Source organism: Canis lupus, chromosome 15 (genome assembly GCF_048164855.1).
Source record: "Canis lupus baileyi chromosome 15, mCanLup2.hap1, whole genome shotgun sequence".
In the NCBI taxonomy this organism is placed as follows: Eukaryota; Metazoa; Chordata; class Mammalia; order Carnivora; family Canidae; genus Canis; species Canis lupus.
In genome coordinates, this window is record NC_132852.1 from 45868152 (window position 1) to 45888452 (window position 20301).

At 42.2% G+C, this 20301-nt stretch overlaps 1 protein-coding gene across 5 annotated transcripts in view; it reads right to left on the reverse strand.

The window, feature by feature from the left end:
- Positions 1 to 20301, reverse strand: part of GALNTL5 (polypeptide N-acetylgalactosaminyltransferase like 5) — a 59193-nt gene that overhangs the window by 26083 nt on the left and 12809 nt on the right. For all 5 annotated transcript variants that reach the window (XR_012007811.1, XR_012007812.1, XM_072776907.1 and 2 more), the window contains exons 4-6: positions 18096 to 18216; positions 10546 to 10712; positions 7209 to 7331 (exon numbers count right to left, since the gene is read on the reverse strand). Coding sequence is in view for 3 of the 5 variants with exons in the window: in XM_072776907.1 (XP_072633008.1) it covers positions 7209 to 7331; positions 10546 to 10712; positions 18096 to 18216 (411 nt within the window). In the remaining 2 variants the exon portion in view is untranslated. The remainder of the gene's footprint in view (positions 1 to 7208; positions 7332 to 10545; positions 10713 to 18095; positions 18217 to 20301) is intronic.

A 20301-nucleotide genomic window follows, 5' to 3' on the forward strand; every position in this document is an offset into this window, starting at 1 on the left:
GACCTTGAAGGTATTATACTAAGTGAAATCAGTCAAACAGAGAAACATAAAATATCGTATGATCTTCCTTATATGTGGAATCTAAAAAAGACCCTGAACTCTGAGATTTGGAGAACAGACTGGTGGTTGCCAGAGGTAGGGGGAGGGTAAGATGGGTGGAGGTGGTCGACAGGTACAAATTTCCAGTTATAAGAGAAGTCCTGGGATGTGATGTACAGTATGGTGAGTATAGTTAAGCATACTGTATTGCATATCTGAAAATTGCTAAGAAAGCAAATCTTAAAAGTTTGTACATCACAAGAAAAAGAAGTGTAACTATGTGAGGTAATAGATATTAACTAGATTTATCCAGGTGATCATTTCACAATATATACATGTATCACATCATTATGTTGTACACCTAAAATGAATACAATGTTATATGTCAATTGTATCTCAATTAAAAAATAAAACATTAGGGATCCCTGGGTGGCGCAGCGGTTTAGCGCCTGCCTTTGGCCCAAGGCGCGATCCTCGAGACCGGGGATCGAATCCCACGTCGGGCTCCCGGTGCATGGAGCCTGCTTCTCCCTCTGCCTGTGCCTTTGCCTCTCTCTCTCTGTGTGACTATCATAAATAAATACAAAAAAAATTTAAAAAAAATAAATAAAACATTAAAAAATTATAACTAGTAAAGATGAACTTTTTTCAGGTAATTAGCCATTTGTGAATGAAATGTTTATATCCTTTGCCTATTCAGGTGTTGGGAGTCCTGGGTTTTTTTTTTTTTTTTTTTTTTTTTTAAGATTTCATTTATTTATTCATGGGAGACACAGAGAGGCAGAGACAAAGGCAGAGGGAGAAGCAGGCTCCCTGTGGGGAGCCCAATGCAAGACTCAATCCCAGGACCTTGGGATCACAACCTGAGCCAAAGATAGATGCTCAACCACTGAGCCACCCAGGTGCCCCTGTTTTTTTTTTTTTTTTTCTTTTTTAAAAAAATGGCTTTGTAGATACATTTTACATACTGAAAATATTAGTTTTTTTCCTATGGAAGTTGTACTAATTCTCCTAGTCTTCTGTTATTTAACTTTATTATTTTTTGTTCACAATAGGTTTATTGTTTTGTTAGTCAGCTCTGTCCTTTCGCTAGGTTTAAGCTTTGAAATGTTGTCTTTATTCATTGAGCAGGTGAGTATTGATCTAGGTTTTCTTTTCATAATTTTAAAATTCTTATGATAATTTAGTGATTTGGGTTTTTGTATTTTTTTATTATTTTTTTAGTGATTTGGCTTTAAAAACTAATGATACAGTTAGAATTTATTCAGATTATGGTATGAGATGAAGATAAGTTTTTTTCCCAAATAACTGAACAAGCACTAAGCGAGCAATTACAAAGAGGCCCTTCTTCCCACACTGACTTGTGGTGTCTTATTTATCATATGTAGTGTATATACCCTTAGCATTTAAAGATTTTAATATTTCGGGGCACCTGGGTGGCTCAGTGGTTGAGCATCTGCCTTGGGTTCAAGTCATGATCCCAGGGTCCTGGGGTTGAGTCTGGCATCAGGCTCTCCACAGGGAGCCTGCCTCTCCCTCTGCCTGTGTCTCTCATTGAATAAATAAATAAAATCTTTTAAAAAAGATTTTAATATTTCAACTTTTGGCAATTTTAATGACCCAGAAATGTAGTATCTGAAGTTGCAAAATAATTTAAAATTATTCTATGTGCAATATCAAGCTTTTCCTAATTCTAATTTAAACCATGAAGCCTATGGGAATAGACACCTGGCACCTACATGCACTGTACTGTTTTTACACTCATCATAAAGCATTTTATGGGTAATTTATAATGAGAGCAAAGCAGCATGGAATTTCTCTTGGCTGAGTCCTACACTCACAAGAATATTCTGTGGGAATCTCAAGTTTCTTGCCAGGAAATGGAGCATTTGTTCTGCTTCTGTTGGCCTTGGTTATAGGAAAGATAATGCTCTTTCGTGTTCACAGAAATAGCCTGTTAGACATTCATCTGGATGCCATCTAATCCCAGATTGGCATCTTCCCAGATTAAGCCAACTTCTCCATAGGGTCTAGAGTGAGTGAGTGAGGAGTATGAGGTCAAATCCACCTGCTAAGGACCCTTCCCAGCATTCCTCGTAACGTGTGTGTATATGGGATGCACTAAGGACCCTAGACTGCTCACTCCATCTCCCCAGAAGAGAGGCTTGCTCTGTTGCCTGCAACCCAGGGGCTCTCTCTCTCTCTCTCTCTCTCTCTTTTTCTTTTTCTCTCTCTCTCTCTCAGGGTGTGGCTGGTTTTAGAAAACAAAAAATGCCTGGTCAGCCTCGGGCAGTCTCCTCCTCCTCTTTCATTTCCTTTTCTGCCTGTCTTTAATTATTTCCCATATTTTTTGACTTTTAAACATTGCTCATTATATTTAGTTTATTTTAAATAATTTATTGAAATATTTTTGATTTGGTCTCTGAAGCAATCATTCTTAAAGTGTTAAAATGTTTTCTTTTTTTCTTGGGTTGGGGGATAGGGAGAGGGAGAGAGAGAGAATATTAAGCAGTTAATCAGTCTCCACGACCACTGCAGAGCCTGTGCAGGGCTTGATGTCAAGACCCTGAGATCGAGACCTGAGCCGAAATCAAGAGTCAGATGCTTAACAACTGAGCCACCCAGGCGCCCCTAAAATGTTTTCATTTTTATTAGCCTACACATTGTTGCAGGCTAATAAATTTTATGCATCCATAAAATTTTGTAGTTTAGTTTTGCTGATTTTCCAACTTTATTCTTTTGCATTAGCTTCTTTTGCTCCCTCAAAATGATATGTATTCGTCTGTGCAGTTGGGTACGGTGCAGGCCATTCATCGTTATTTTTTTTTTTTAAGATCCTTTGCATCTTTTATTTTATTTATTTTTATTTATTATAATCTACGATAGTCACACACAGAGAGAGAGAGAGAGGCAGAGACACAGGCAGAGGGAGAAGCAGGCTCCATGCACCGGGAGCCCGACGTGGGATTCGATCCCGGGTCTCCAGGATCGCGCCCTGGGCCAAAGGCAGGCGCCAAATCGCTGCGCCACCCAGGGATCCCCCCATTCATCGTTATTAAAGTATTCTATCATTTGATCGTCACTAGTCTGTAATCACCTAGTAAATCAGGACATACGCATACTCCATAACCAAGCAATTCCACTTCTAGATATATGCTCCATAGAAATGCTGTTCATATCTGCCAAGAGACAGGGACTCAAGGATTGGTATATTTGGTAAGAGCCCCAAATAGAAATAACCTAAATGTGACTCAGCAGTAGAATGGAAGATTAATTTGGCACAATCAAATAACAGAATACTTCAAGGCCTTTACTCTTAATCACAGGTGCCACATACGGTACATGAGCAGGCTCTGGGAATTAGGACGTCGTGTTTGGCAGAGGGCATTATTTTGTTTACCATCCCAGAAAACAGAGGTCTCTCATCCTGTATGAATGTCAAGCAACAGTGCATGCTCTCAACACTACACGAGGTTTTAACCTTCTGCGTTCAGGACGTCAGCTGGAGCCCACACCTCATCCCTGCCTGCTTGGCGGCTTGCTGACCATCTAGACCAGCTCAGTGCCAGATCCTCTTCTATGACCTCATCCCCAAGACTGCCCTGTATTTAACCGCCAAAACCCTTTCTCCCACAGTGGACCTCCCTCTTACCCTCTACAAAGGTCCCTCATTTAAAGTACGTTTCTCAAAAATAAAAAAAAAAAAGTTTCACATTAATTTTTTTCACAAATTCTCCTACAGCCTTCTTGCCTCATGGAAACCCTGACCCTCCCTAGAAGATGCTGCTTCTCCATCAAGTTCCTCACAGGAAGCTCCTCCTTCTCCTCCCAAACTGCATGAGTCCTTGGGTCCAGGGCAATGCTGCCATTTCCTACTCACCCATGGCTGCCACCAAACCTTCCTCTGCTCCCATGCAAAACAAACAGACAGACAAACAAACACAACCCTTCTCTTTAGATCCACACCCTCTGATGATGGCTCTCTCCTCATTTGCAAAACACCTGCCTTCTGATTCTCCAGATGAAGTGCTCTCCCCAGCCCTGCTCTGTTCCCTTCATTCCTGAGGTCATGGTGCTCTGTCTCGGCTCCTGCAGTTCACAGGCCATTCTGTCATTCTGCCACGCCAGACAAGTGACAGGTAGCAATGAATATCATGAAGGAAAACCACTCAGTAAGGCTGATGGAGAGAGGTGGGGTGTGCGGCTTCACACAGGGTGGTCTGGAAAGGCCTCCCTGACAAAGCTGCGTCTGAACGGAGACCTGAACACAGTGACCTAGGAGGTCATGAAGACACGTGAAGGGGATTCCAGGGGCAGGACATGACATGCCAAGGCTCTGAGCTACGAGTGTGCCTGAGCGTCTGAGGAGCAGCAAGAAGGCCAGTGCGGGGGCAGTGTGAGGGGAGAGGAGTCAGTGACCGTGTGACGGGCAGCCAGCCGGGGTACAGATCTGCAGGCCCCCACTGCGGACGCAGTCACCTCATGATGACACAAATATTAACTGGTCTGGAAGCTAACGGTTCTCAACATGCACACACGTTAACGTCACATGAAAACCCATATCCATGTTAAGTGGGGACAATTTACACAAACACATCTTAGCAGAGTTGGTACAAATGAAGAAAAAAAGAGGGATCCCTGGGTGGCGCAGCGGTTTGGCGCCTGCCTTTGGCCCGGGGCACGATCCTGGAGACCCGGGATCGAATCCCACGTCGGGCTCCCGGTGCATGGAGCCTGCTTCTCCCTCTGCCTGTGTCTCTGCCTCTCTCTCTCTCTCTGTGACTATCATAAATAAATAAAAAAAGTTAAAAAAAAATTAAAAAAAAAAAAAAAGAATAAATAAGGGGGATCCCCGGGTGGCTCAGCGGTTTAGCGCCTGCCTTTGGCCCAGGGATCCTGGAGTCCCGGGATCCAGTCCCGCGTTGGGCTCCTGGCATGGAGCCTGCTTCTCCCTCTGCCTGTGTCTTGGCCTCTCTCTCTCTCTCTATGTCTATCATAAACAAATAAATAAATCTTAAAAAAAAAGAATAAATGAGCACGGAGAGCACATCGTAGATAAATCCTTGACTGGATGAGTGAACAGGTGAATAACTTAACGAGGGGTCACGAGCTGCTGCCTCACCTACCCTGACACCACAGCACCCCATCGCTTCTCCTTTTTTTAAAAAATATTTTATTTATTTATTCATGAGAGACACAGAGAGAGAGGCAGAAACACAGGCAGAGGGAGAAGGCAGGCTCCTTGCGGGGAGCCCGATGTGGACTCGATCCCAGGATTCTGGGATCACGCCCTGAGCCAAAGGCAGATGCTCAAATGCTGAGCCACCCAGGTGTCCCCAACCCCACTGCTTCTAAGCTGGGAGCAAGTCTAGTCACAGGGTGGTGGTGGCAGCAAGTATAGATAGATAGGTATGTGGCAAGCACTGGCAAAATTGCAAGGAGAAACAGAAAGCTCTATAATCACAGCTGAAGATTCTTTTTTTTTATGATAGTCACACAGAGAGAGAGAGAGAGAGAGGCAGAGACACAGGCAGAGGGAGAAGCAGGCTCCATGCACCAGGAGCCCGACGTGGGATTCGATCCCAGGTCTCCAGGATCGCACCCTGGGCCAAAGGCAGGCGCTAAACCGCTGCACCACCCAGGGATCCCACAGCTGAAGATTCTAATTTAACTCTACCAGATGTTTACGGATCCAGTCAAATTAGATGAATAGGAATATAGAATATTTGAAAACAACATTAGACATACATGGAACCTACAACCAAAAAAGATAAAATTTATTCCTTTTAAAAACACGTAGAAGTTTTGAAAAACAGATCCAGCTTTAAGGCATGTAGGATATCTCAACAGAATGACAGGCCATAAATGCCAACCACCGTAGGAATTAAACCAGTACCAGTAGCTAAGAGACAATTTTTTAAAATCCCTTTGTTTGAAAACTTTAAAATTCACTCCTTAAAAAATACCCAGATGAAAGAGGAGACCAATGAGATACCAGTGCCTTGACAGTGTATAGGACAATTTTATGTAATTTTTCCAAACACAGATAATAATCTGTTTTATGTAGGTATTCAGCCAAAAAAAAAAAAAAAAGGATAAAAGAGGGAAAAAAAACCATCCAATTCATTTGATAAGTCTAGTAAAGTGAAGTATAAGAAAACAGTTTAAAAAAAGAAAAAGATAAGCCAATCTTACTTTTCGAAATGTGTGCTGTGTGTATGTGTGTGTGTGTGTGTGTGTGTGTGTGTGTGTGGTGGGTATTGTAAGATATTAACATCTAGTGAATCTAGGGGAAGGTTTATGTCAGTGTTTTGTGGGTTTGAAAATTTTCAAAATAAAACATGAGTAAGACTTAATCCAAGGGGGATGTGGACACAGACAGACACAGCGAGGAGGCCACGTGACCACAGAGACAGGGATGGGAGTGATGATTCTCAGCTTAGACCCCCTTCAGGGGAACCTGCTGTGTGCACCAGCTGGACAGCTTCCCAGTCTTTGGGATCAAGTCTTTGGGTCACACCAAGCCCCCTGCCCCAGCCTCTCAGGGGATTTGCAGCCAATGCCTAAGCATACGGTGTTGGAGGTGCAGAGCCCAAGCTGGACTCTTCATGGGTAACCCTGCTCTGAGGCTCCCCACTCACCCACCCGACCTCAGAGAGCCACACGGCCCACTGGAGCCCCTTTGGCCCAGATCCCCCTTCTTCCCTCTCCCCCATCACAAAAATTTCTGGTCCACACTTTCCTCCCCCCTGTCTGTCCTTTTTCCAGGACCCTCTTCTTCTTCTCATTTCATCTTGGCCTCTGCTCCCCAGCCTAGCTTCAGGGTTTCCTGAGGGATGGGCAGCTGTACAGCAGCCCCACTGTCCCCATCAAGTCTCGCTCTCCTGGCCGCATCTCACAGTCTGTATCTGGAGGGGACTCATCCTGCAATGGGGCCTGACACGATGGCCCCTGCAAAAAAAAGTACCTTCCATTTGAAATAAAAAATTGACATTTTGAAGCAGGATATGTACTTTCAGAGTCCAAAGACTCATGTGGCTGAAATGCATTTCCACTCTTCTGTTTATGCCAGTGGAGACTTGGAGGGGCCCACGAGGACCACTTCTGCACAGGCAGGAAGGTCTCTGGGACACAGGTATTGGGTTAAGTCCTGAATGAAAGGCTCATACCTGAAGCACGAGAGGCTCCAATCAGCCTTGATCGGACCAGTCCTTCTCTCTTTTTGTTTCTTATTACTTTAATCTTTCCCCGAAAAATTTCCAGGTGATGGTCTAGTTTTTCTTTCAAATCATCTGCGGGGAGGGGGGAAAACCACCCAACATTTGTCAATGTATAAACTAGAACTACAGAAAATAAAACAATTTATCACAATTTTGACTGATTCCTAAAAACCATGTGCTTCCACAAAAGTTCTAACTTTACAAATTTTATCTTATGTGAGGAAGAGAAAGAAATGTGATTCGGTATTTGAGATCAGCTGCAAATATTCTCCTGTGTTTCTGGTGAAAAACCTCTATGTTGACAAATCACTGTTGAAATTTCAATAGAAAAAGCATGAGCTGTGGGAGCCTGGAGCAATCTGACTTTCTCGCTGACAGCTGTGCTTCTGACAGGGCAAGAACTCAGGCAAGGTGTCTGACCTCTGGAGTCTTGGCTCCCTCCTCAATGAGGAAGGCTACCCACCACATGCCCCACATGTGGAGAGAGGGGCAGATAAACCACGCAGACAGGGCCTGGTACTCAGTGGCCACTCAGCGTTTGGAGGGTGATAGGATGATGGTCAAGGAGGCTGGGCTTGGACGCTGCAGGGGTCTTAGGAATCTGCATGAAGAGGTAGAGGGTCAACAGAAGCAGGCTTCTTGTAATCTTGGCAGAAGCAGGGATCTCCTTCTTGTCTTTAAAAAGAGCTCTTGGGCAGCCTGGGTGCCTCAGCAGTTTAGTGCTGCCTTCAGCTCAGGTCGTGATCCTGGGGTCCTGGGATTGAGTCCTGTGTCAGGCTCCCTGCATGAAGCCTGCTTCTCCCTCTGCCTGTGTCTCTGCCTCTCTCTCTCTCTCTCTCTCTCTCTGTCTCTTATGAATAAATAAATAAAATCTTAAAAAAAAAAAAGAGCTCTAGGGGTTCACACAGAGGCAGACTGCAGGCTGCAGAGCTGAGCTTGCAATGGGAGGGTGGGGTGTGGGGGTGAGGGGGCATCTCAGCCCAGAAGTCTGCAAATACCTCTCTCTAACATGCAGGATACAGAGGAACTCTGTGAGCTACACCTTGGGGGAAATAAAGGTGGTCCTGGCAGCAGTGATTGCTGACGTGACATGGAAGGCTTGGGTTCTTCAGAAGATGGTCATGTCATTGGCTTGTGGTCTAGAGGGCCCAGGACTATGAGGAAGATGGGTGGCAACTGGTCAGCTCTGGACATGACTCTCCTGTAACTCAATGGGTCCACTGCTCCCTGGGCTGAGGAAGTACATTGGCAGTGCCTACTGGTATCAACTGGGAAAGACAAGTTGAAGTTCAAATGGTTCTCCTAGAGCCCATGTGAAACCATTGTGAGTTAAATCAGGAATGTGTGTAACCTGAGCCTCATCAGAATATAGAACACCTCATTTCCTCTGTGTGTGAGCTTCCATGTGGGTCAAACACTAAGCTCCTTGGTGAAGCAGGTGAAATCACCACAAACCAGGTGAACTTGGATTGAGAAGGAGAGTAAAGGTATCTGGTCTGGCAGCACACCCAGAACTTGGGTGTCAGCAGTTGATTCCCCTGGTGTCTAAAGAACTTAGAAGTGGTCACCAGGTGCACCTCTGAACTCATGGTGTGGTTCTGGAACACTTGGGGAGGTGTCCCATGGCCATCCTGGAACTATAGATCCATAGCAAGACCCTTGTCCTTCTTTTTTTTTTTTTTAATTTTTATTTATTTATGATAGTCACACACACACACAGAGAGAGAGAGAGAGAGAGGCAGAGACACAGGCAGAGGGAGAAACGGGCTCCATGCACCAGGAACCCGACGTGGGATTCAATCCCGGGTCTCCAGGATCGCGCCCTGGGCCAAAGGCAGGCGCCAAACTGCTGCGCCACCCAGGGATCCCAACCCTTGTCCTTCTAAGGTGAGCAGTTAGACCTCTACAGCCTAGCAGAAGATCCCCTTTACTCCATCCTCTGCCCAACATGTGGCCAAATGTGCTGCTCAGTGCTACTGAGGAGATAAGGAATCTGACCATTTCTACACATCCCCTCCTGTGCACAACAGTAGAAACAGGTAGTGGCTCCTGTGGAAATGATATCATATACAGTCATGCCAGGCCAATGTGTGCAATTCCTAAATGTAGCTGACATTTGTGTGAATTACAGGCCACCTTCCATTTGACACATCCGGAGTCACTCACCCACAGGTGACTCTCCTGTGATGCCCTCTTTTCAACCCCCGCCTGTCCATCTTCCTTCTGTCTCTCCTCTTTCTTTCCCAGCCCGCAGTGGTTCAGATTCACAGGGGATTAGGTTAACTTCTAGGCAGGAAATCTATCCAATACTGAGATATCACTTCCATGCAGAATGGACCCCACAGGGACCTGCAGACTCCAAGCAACTTTTCACTACTCTGGGTCATCTTGGTTTATAATTCAGTTGTAAAACAGACAACTCATTTCAAATGCCAAGTGCATTTAATCAGATTTTGTACTGGTATCCCAACTCTGTCAAACCAATGAGGAAGTAGGGACATGCACTTGATTGCAGTTGATCTGATTAGAATTCTCTCCCAGGGGCACCTGGGTGGTGCAGTTGATTGAGTTTCATACCCTTGGTTTCAGCTTAGGCCTGATCTTAGGCTCCGCACTCCTTGAACAGTCTGCTTGGGTTTCTCTCTCCCTCTCCCTTGCCCCTCCTCACCTCTCTCTCTCTCTTTCTCTCTTTCTATAAATTTCTATAAATAAATCTTTTAAAAAATTTTCTTAAAAGAATTCTTTCACAAGAAGGACTTGGGTCGTGTCACCCCCCTGCATTAAGCCTGTACTAGCACTCCATTCTCCAGAAAAAATTCAAACAGTGCCCTTCACAAGCGGGGTGGCCTTGGTATAGCTCTGGTTTTGTGTTATGCTGTGCTCCTCCATAAACTACATGAACTACAGAACTATTCCCCACTTACCTCCTTACCTCGGGCCTCTGGGCCTCTAGGTGCTATTGCCTCTGCCTAAAACTTCCCCCCCTCTTCTCCATCTGGATAACTCTGACCTCAGTTTACATGTCACTTCTTTCTGAGTGTCATTCATCATCGCTGAAGGCCAGGCTGGTGCCTGTACCTTTAGTCACCTCAGGGAAATGCTAACACCTGCGAGCCCACCACCGCTGGATGGGGACCAGCACTTCCATCCCCACTGGTGGACCAGCGGCACCTACTCGATGCCCACCAGATGTAAAATGTATGAAACATGTAAAACCATTCAAGCGCCATCAGAGATCACAGCGCCTTCCGAGCGGATGCCAGAGGTGGATGGCATTCCGTCTTACCGAAGTCGCTCATGTCATCCACCAAAATAATTTCTTCAAGGATGTAGTGTGGAGTGAGGTTTCCGACACTGGACAGGGTCCGAAATAAGGCATTAAATTCCTCATTGTGGAAGCAAATGATCACGCTGGCGGTCGGTAGCTTGGCTGGGTAACGTTTTTGAAGACACCTGCAGGCACAAATAAAAGGAAAACAAAAGGATTAGGGGTCTCGCTGAAGCACCTTTCTTTACTTGCATTTTTCCTCTATTCCCTTAATTGATCATTCTGATAAGGTGACAGTACATTTAAAAATACCAAAATTAAAATACAAAAACGTCTCTCACTTCTTATGTTATTTAATTTTTTAAAAGATTTTTTAAAAAAACTTATTTATTCATGAGAGACACACAGAGAGAGGCAGAGACACAGGCAGAGAGAGAAGCAGGCTCCCTGCAGGGACCCCAGTGCAGTACTTGATCCCAGGACCCCAGGATCACGACCTGAGCCAAAGGTAGATGCTAAACCACTGAGCTACCCAGGTGTCCCACTTCTTATGCTATTTTAATATTTTCTAAATCATTGCCCTCATCTTAATGTCAGCAATAATTGCTCTTCCCTGGAGACTCTGTTTTGGCCATCTTAATTCTATGTTGAACATAGTATAAACATGAGTTATATTTTGGTTTCTATTATAAAAGTGTATTAATGCACTTACACACATTGAAAGGTTCGAATTAACTGCATTGTACTATCTTCAAGAAAATCTTATGGTTTAGTTTGTTGCCTCAAAGAAATGCAGTGGATATGGTGTAATTGGATTTCTTCCAAGGATTATTATTATTATTTTTATGCATGTGAGAGAACAATAGAAGCTGAATTCTAGTAATATTAGTTATTAGCTGTTCATTACTGTTTGAATTGCTACATTATTTGGTTGTATTTTGAAATATTTTGGTTGCAAATGACAGAACCAACTGGTGCTAGCTAGCTTAAGCAAAAGAAAGGAAAGTATATTGGAAGGAGACCCAAATGGCCCACAAGACCTCAGGACAGGTGTGCAGCTGAAGCCTTCAAGAATGACTGGAGCTAGAGGCTTGAAAGCCACCTGGACACTCCATCCATTTTTGCTCTTGCCTTTACATCTGGGAATGATAGTAACTATAACAACATCAGCCTACTTCATAGGTTGGAAAGGTTCAATGAATTAATATGTCAAATGCTCAGAACAGTGCCAGGCAGATACTAAGTATTACATCAAGCTCATTATACAATTCTCATTCTTTCTCTGCAACCTGGCTTTTTTCTACTTCTTTATTCCACAGAGTGGGAAATGTGGCCACCACCAGCATATCTCACAGTCCAGCACTTCTCAAAAAGTCACAGGTAAGGGTTCATTGTCCCAGCCTGGCTCAGATGCCTATCCCTAGGCTAATGGACTGTGACCAGCGAGAGGGGTCAAAATAGAAGGTCACCATTCCCACTGCAATTTTGTGGAAAGGGGGATAGGGCAGGAAATGTCAATAAATGTCAATAAATGCCCCCACCCAGCAAGGAGTCTTGCTGGGTGGGGGCGAGACTACAGTATTCTGCACAGACTCTCAGCATATTCACGGGCAGATGTCACCATGGAAGAAAAGGGCCTGGTCTAGTGAACATTTTTACCCAAGACTAGATGAAGATGTGCCTTCCAGGTAGAAGCTGGCATCATGCTCCAGGGAGTGGGGCCAGGGAAAGGGCTGAGCAGCTGGGAAGTGGGGTAGAGTGGGTATGTCCTGCACATGGCTTTGCAGAGACAAGTAGGAGAATGACCTACAGGCTTAAATTCCAGGAAGATCGTGGAGTTCAAAGAGGAAGCAGATGAGACAGACGGGGTGGGAGGATGGAAGGATAATACAAGAATGAGGGACATGATGGTCCAGGGTGAAGTCATGCTACTTAGGTCACATCTCTAGCATTATATTCAGTCCTTGGGCATGTCATTTAAAGAAAACTGTAGATAAACGGAGTCCCTTCAGAGGAGTGAGACAGTGATAGTGAAGGGGCCTCAGAGTATGTCACACCAGGACTCCTTAGGCCCCTGTGTGTATGAGTTTCTCCAAACTTAATTGGTAAATGGTGCTGTGGTCTTTTCTGACCTAAACTTCTCTCACCTAAGTAAGCAGTTTTTGAGAGTGTAAGTAATTTGGACGAGGCCTGAATTTGGTTGTCTTTCGTCAGCTGCTCTATTCTTTGCTGATCATATAGAGTGCAAAGAGTACAAAATAAAACAGAACTATTGTGGGTTGGATTGTGTCTCCCCCACATTCATATGTTGAAATCTGAACCCCCAGTATGTCAGGATGTGACCCTATTTGGAAATGGGGTTGTTGCAGAAGCAATGAGGGAGATGTCATTAAGGTGTCCCTAGTCTGATAAGACTGGTGTCCTTGCAAAAAATGGAAAATTAGGGCCACATCCTGAGTTGGCTTACTTACCTTGTGCCCTAAGTCAGCTAGGGGTATGTTGACTTGCCCTCTTTTGCATTTTTTAAAAAATATTTTCCAGGTTTTCTGTGATTAACATTTATTTATTTATTTTTAAAGATTTTATTTATGTATTCATGAGAGACACACAGAGAGAGAGGCAGAGACACAGGCAGAGGGAGAAGCAGGCTCCATGCAGGAAGCCTGGTGAGGGACTCGATTCCGGGTCTCCAGGATCATGCCTTGGGCTGAAGGCGGCATTAAACCCCTGAGCTACCAGGGCTGCCCTGTGATTAACATTTTAAAAAATCTGCACACTTGCTAATTACAAAAGGGTAAATAGTCTTTTTACAGGGCAGAAATAATTGAAAGTAATTTCACCCCCAGTCACTTCACAAGTAATGGGACAAATGGACATCGAGTGCCTCCTGATAGGATGCTCTGAGGATGACACACAACCACTTCTATGGTATTCATGCCAAAAAGCACGACCTGGATTTGATCACAAGGAAATATCAATCTCACACTGTGGAACCAGTTATTTTAGAAAACAACTGGTTAGATCTCTTAAAAAGTGTTATAGTCATGAAAGATAAAGACTTAGGAACAGTTTCAGATGAAAGAAAACCAAGGGCATGGATAGATGCAAGATACATGCAATCTGTGGTCTTGGGTTGGATTCTTCCAGAAAAAGGACGTCAATGGGCAACTGTAAACTTCTAATCATGTCTATAGATTAGCAAATGGTAATGTATTAATGTTAATTTCCTGGTTTTGTTCATAGTTCTGGTTCTGAGGGTATGGAAGATGTTAACATTTGGGCAATCTACGGAAAAAGCTATACAGGAATTCCCTGAAATATTTTTGCAATCATTTTGTATGTCTGAAATTATTTCAAAATTGAAAAGCTAGGGGTGCTTGGATGGCTCAGTCAGTTTAGTGCCTGCCTTTGCCTCGGGTCATGATCCCAGGGTCCTGGAGCTGAGCCCTGAGTCAGGCTCCCTGCTACTTCTCCTGCTTGTGCTCTCTCTCTCTCTTTTCCTCTCTGTCAAATAGATAAAATCTTGTTTTTTAAAAAGTTAAGAGATAAAAAATTAAATCAGAAGGCTAAGCAACGTAAAAATGTATTCTTCAAAGATCTGTATTAAATGTTTCCACAGCTAGTTAAAATAATCGTGAACTATAAGGCACAGTTGAAATAGAAACCCCACTTAATAGAATAATAAGATTAGTATGAGAATGGCTGAAAATATACTTGGACTCCAATAGTACTAGTTATTCCTCGTAGTTAAAATTTATTTGAAACACAAGTGTACTTTGTAAATAAATGAATTTCCTATTAAATAAGTTAATATTCTGAATACTAAAACTTCAAAGTTCACTTCTCTCTTTGGAGAGAAGTATCTCTCTAAAGTTTCCATTTTTCCTAACAATCATGTAATAAGAGAAAGGAAACAAAGGCAGCTGCACTATTTCAGGAGATGAGATTTAGGGAGAAGAGTTGATGGTGTGGCAAGAAATTCATAGCTTACAGGCATTCAAAAATATTGGGGAAAAAAAAGAAAAAGAAAAAAAAAACAAAACAAAAATGTTGGTCTCCTTTGTGGTAGCACACTATCCAGTTAAGAAAAAAGTTGTCCCCTGGGGTGCCTGGGTGGTACAGTTGGTTAAACTTTCAACCCTTGATTTTTGGGCTCAGGTCGTGATCTCAGGATGACAAGATCAAGCCCTGCATCAGGTTCTGCACTCAGCAGGATATCTGCTTAGGATTCTCTCTCCTTTTATGTCTCCCCCTCCCTCCTCTCTAAGATAAATAAATAAATCTTAAAAACAAAGTTGTCCTCTAAATTAAATTCATATCATGTTATATGGTTTGAATAAATTTAAATTATTTTTTTTTATTATGACCCAGATAGATTGTGTCATCACATGTAAACACTACATCTTTTGAGTGTGCCTCATCTTAGGTGATATTTAGCTACCTAGAGGCTTTATTGATTCGTTATTTGTGGTTTCAAATGTTCGTGTTACACACACGTTGCACCAAGACACAGTGGGCCCCCCTTTCTCCCATTTCCTGGAGCTTGGATTTTGTCTTTGTGTTACTGGAAGATGCTATATGCCATAAGTACTTCTTATTTAGTTAAGGAAGAATATCAATCTTCTTTAGATAGGAGCCATCAGAATCATCAATGCACAATGCAACATGAGTGAATCTTGGAGACGCTATACTAAGTAGAATAAATCAGGTAAATATTGTATGATTCCATTTTTATGAGATACCTAGAGTAGTTAAAATACACAGAGACAGAAAGTACAATGGTGGTTGCAGGGGGACCAGAGGGAAGGAAGAAAGGAGAGTGAATGTTTAATGAAAAAAGTTCTGGAGGTGGATGGTGATGATGGTTATAAAACAATGTGAATGTACTCAATGCCACTGAATTATACAGTTAGAAATAGTGAAAATGGTACATTTTATGTTATGTCTGTTTACCACAAGTTAAAAAAAAAAAGGCACCAACACAAATGATTGAAGAAACACCGAGAAAAAGCAGATTTTGAAGAAAACATAAGTGGCTGTCTGAAGGTATTTGGCCAAATGTCCTTACTGGTAATTCAATAAAAAGATCTTGTGGACAATGCAATTCCTTTAAATCTCTAGAACACATTCGGTACAACTGGGGAAGGTATTCTCTACCTTATAAACTGAGAATTTTAAAATAGGCTCTTGAATTATTGGACTTCACGTACTAAAAATAGGAAGACTTCTAATATGTCAAAATTAAAATCTGGTTAGTAACTATTTATTTAAAAAATTAAGATGTTTTCTCTTTTTTTTAGATGTTTTCATTTATACATTTGTACACTGTTAAACTATAAGACATTAGTGAAATAAATAAAAGAAGACACAAATAAATAGAAAGATATTCTGTGTTCATGGATTGGAAGAATTTGACATTGTTAAAATGTCTATACTACCCAAAACAATCTATAGATTCAGTGGAATCCATATCAGAATTCCAATGGCATTTTTCATAGAAATAAAACAAAGAATCCCAAAATTTGTATTAAATTACAGAAGATGCTGAAGAGGCAAAGCAATTTCAAAAAATAAGAACAAAGCTAGAGGCATCAAGCTCTCTGATTTCAAACTCTATTACAAAACTTTGGTAATTAAAACAGTTTGGGGGACGCCTGGGTGTCTCAGTGGTTGAGCGTTTGCCTTTGGCTCAGGGTGTGATCCGGGAGATACTATCTCACACCTGTTAGGATGGCATTATCAAAAAGACAAGAAATAACAAGTGTTGAAGAGGATATGGAGAAAAGTGAACCCCGTTTGTGGGAATGCAAACTGGTACAGCCCACTGTGGGAAACAGTATGGAGTTTCCTCAAAAAAATAAAAAGAGTGCTAACATGAGATCCAACAATTTCACTTCCTGGTATTTATTTGAAGAAAATGAAGACACTAACTCAAAAAGATACATGCACCCCTATGTTAACTGCAGCATTATGTACAACAGCCAAGACATGGAAGCAATCTAACTGTCCATCAGAGGATAAATGGATAAAGAAAATGTGGTATTATATACACAATGGAATACTATTCAGCATAAAAAGGAATGAAATCTTGCTATTTGCAAGAACATAAATGGACTGTGAAGGCATTACACTAAATGATATAAGTCAGAGAAAGATAAATACCATATGATCTCATCTACATGTGGAATCTAAAGAACAAATTAACAAACAACCAAACCTCTAAAACCCAGCCTCATAAATACAGAGAACAGACTGGTGGTTGCCAGAGGAAGGGGTGGGCAAAACAAAGCTCCATTATAAAATAAATAAATATGGGAGAAGATATTTGCAAATGATGTATCAGATAAAGGGCTAGTTTCCAAGATCTATGAAGAACTTATTAAACTCAACACCAAAGAAACAAACAATCCAATCATGAAATGGGCAAAAGACATGAAGAGAAATCTCACAGAGGAAGACATAGACATGGCCAACATGCACATGAGAAAATGCTCTGCATCACTTGCCATCAGGGAAATACAAATCAAAACCACAATGAGATACCACCTCACACCAGTGAGAATGGGGAAAATTAACAAGGCAGGAAACCACAAATGTTGGAGAGGATGCGGAGCAAAGGGAACCCTCCTGCACTGTTGGTGGGAATGTGAACTGGTGCAGCCACTCTGGAAAACCGTGTGGAGGTTCCTCAAAGAGTTAAAAATAGATCTGCCCTAGGACCCAGCAATTGCACTGTTGGGGATTTACCCCAAAGATTCAGATGCAATGAATCGCCGGGACACCTGCACCCCGATGTTTCTAGCAGCAATGTCCACAATAGCCAAACTGTGGAAGAAGCCTCGGTGTCCATCGAAAGATGAATGGATAAAGAAGATGTGGTCTATGTATACAATGGAATATTACTCAGCCATTAGAAACGACAAATACCCACCATTTGCTTCGACGTGGATGGAACTGGAGGGTATTATGCTGAGTGAAGTAAGTCAATCGGAGAAGGACAAACATTATATGTTCTCATTCATTTGGGGAATATAAATAATAGTGAAAGGGAATATAAGGGAAGGGAGAAGAAATGTGTGGGAAATATCAGAAAGGGAGACAGAACATAAAGACTCCTAACTCTGGGAAACGAACTAGGGGTGGTGGAAGGGGAGGAGGGCGGGGGGGTGGTGGTGAATGGGTGACGGGCACTGAGGGGGGCACTTGACAGGATGAGCACTGGGTGTTATTCTGTATGTTGGTAAATTGAACACCAATAAAAATAAATTTATTATTAAAAAAATAAAATAAAATAAAATAAATAAGTCATGGAGATGTAATGTCCACCTGGTAAATGTAGTTAATAATACTATACTACTTATTTGAAAGTAGCAAAGAGAGTAGATCTTAAAAGTTCTCATCACACACACACAAATATTTTTTTGTAATGGTAAGCCAATGTTATCTAGACTTATTGTGGTAATTACTTGGCAATATATACAAATATCAAATCATTATGTTGTACATCTGAAACTAATATAGTCTTATATGTCAATTATACCTTAGTAAAAAAATGAGGAGAAACATACATTTTATTCCTGGTATCTGGCACCTTGCTGTCACTGCCCAAGCTTTTACTGAGAATGGTATTAAATCCATATTTTAAAAGTCCATCAATAAATTCTGGGTTTGAATAGTTAAAATCCTTACCTGTAAGAAAGGGTAATTACAGTCACATAAGTATACGTTTACTGCCATCACTTTGATAAAGGACAATAAGGACAACTATATCCTGAATTCACTCCTTTTATAATGAGCCAGAGTCATTTCCTGGAACCTACACTAACCCCAGATGATAGGCTAAAATCAGGCAGATTCCTTGGCAAAGTATGAACAAAAAGCTAGTCTTTGGTCACTCAGTCTCTCTAGGGACAGAAGTGCCCAACCTCCTTAGTCCCATCATGATTCACAACTGTTGTGTGAAATTATTCTGAGGGATTTAGGAAAGGTGGGAAAGGGGAGCTAGAACCCCTCTCCCAAAATTCCATTGCAAATAGAACAAGATGCCAGAGGCCAACCCAAACATATCAGTCATAACAATAAATGAAGATGGAATAAATTTCCTATTAAAAATAAAAACTCTTAGATGTCAATGAAGAAACAAAATGTAACCATAAAAGATAAACAGCACAAACTAAAATGGTTAAAAGTAAAAGAATGGTCTAAGAATACAGGAGTCAGAATATCATTTAGGAAAGTACAGAATTCCTTGGAAGGAGCATCCAGAAAGTCATTTTATACTCACAGTAAGAATAAGTCACAATAAAGACTAAATAGGAACAAGCCTGTAGACATCACATACTGCTGCAGCAAAATATGTTAAAATCATTAGAGATACCAATACGTAATGCCACAAATAAGCAGTAATGGAATATTTTAAGAATAACTCCAACTGGGATCCCTGGGTGGCGCAGCGGTTTGGCGCTTGTCTTTGGCCCAGGGCGCGATCCTGGAGACCTGGGATCGAATCCTGCATCAGGCTCCCTGCATGGAGCCTGCTTCTCCCTCTGCCTGTGTCTCCGCCTCTCTCTCTCTGTGTGTGACTATCATAAATAAATAAAAATTAAAAAAAAAAAAAAGAATAACTCCAACTCAGAGAAAGAGAAGTTGATTAATATAACTAGTTACATTTCCTTAGTGGATTTATATTTTTCTTTGTTTTTGAAGAATAAACGTTCTTTTCCAATGGTTACCAAGTGCTCTCTCTTTTTTTTAAAAGATTTTATTTATTCATGAGACACACACACACACACACACACACAGAAGCACAGACACAGGGAGAGGGACAAGCAGGCTCCCTGCAGGGAGCCAGTTGCCAGAGTCTATTCGGGACTCCAGGATCACTCCCTGAGCCAAAGGCAGATGCTCAATCACTGAGCCACCCAGGCGTCCCTACCAAGTGCTTCCGAAAAGGGATATAAAAGGCTGTATTATATATAAAATGGATTTTCTTCAAGATGCAGTAACTCCATTTTCATGAGGCCCTCTTTCTTACACCTGTGAAATCCTGGACAGGACACAATAGATAAGCATAGGAAGTTCTCTGAAAGGTCGAAAGGAGGAGGCAGATTCCTGAGGCTGATCTCCGGAATGGAGGAAGGATATGATGAGCTCCTGATTTCCCTGCTGCTTCCCATAAATCCCAGACAGAGGTCTATAGAAGTCTTCAAGTAAAACCACCAATAGGGGGGCACCTGGGTGGCTCAGTGTTTGAACATCTGCCTTGGGTTCAGGTCGTGATCCCTGGGTTCTGGGATCAAGTCCCACATCGGGCTCCCTGCATAGAGCCTGCTTCTCCCTCTGCCTGTGTCTCTGCCTCACTCTCTATGTCTCTCATGAATAAAAAAAAAAGAAAGAAAGAAAAAGAAAGAAAGAAAGAAAGAAAGAAAGAAAGAAAGAAAGAAAGAAAGAAAGAAACCACCAATAGGCAAAGAAAAAAAAGAAAAGCCGAAAAGAAAAAAAAAAAAAAACGCCAAGATCAGCCAGTTCCCTCTAGCCAAAGGGCCAGGGAGGCCTGAGCACAGAAAACCTGTGTCCCAACAAAAGAGCTGATCTTTGTATTATCAGAGACCTGGAAGAAAAGGAATCAGAGTGAGACTGGAAAGTATTCTCAGAAATAAGGCTGAGAACTCCCCAAGTTCAGAAAGGCTGGACATCTATAGATTCAGGAGGCTGAGCAAACCCCCAAACAGGGTAAACCAAAGAAATCCATGTCAGGATACCTCATAATTAACT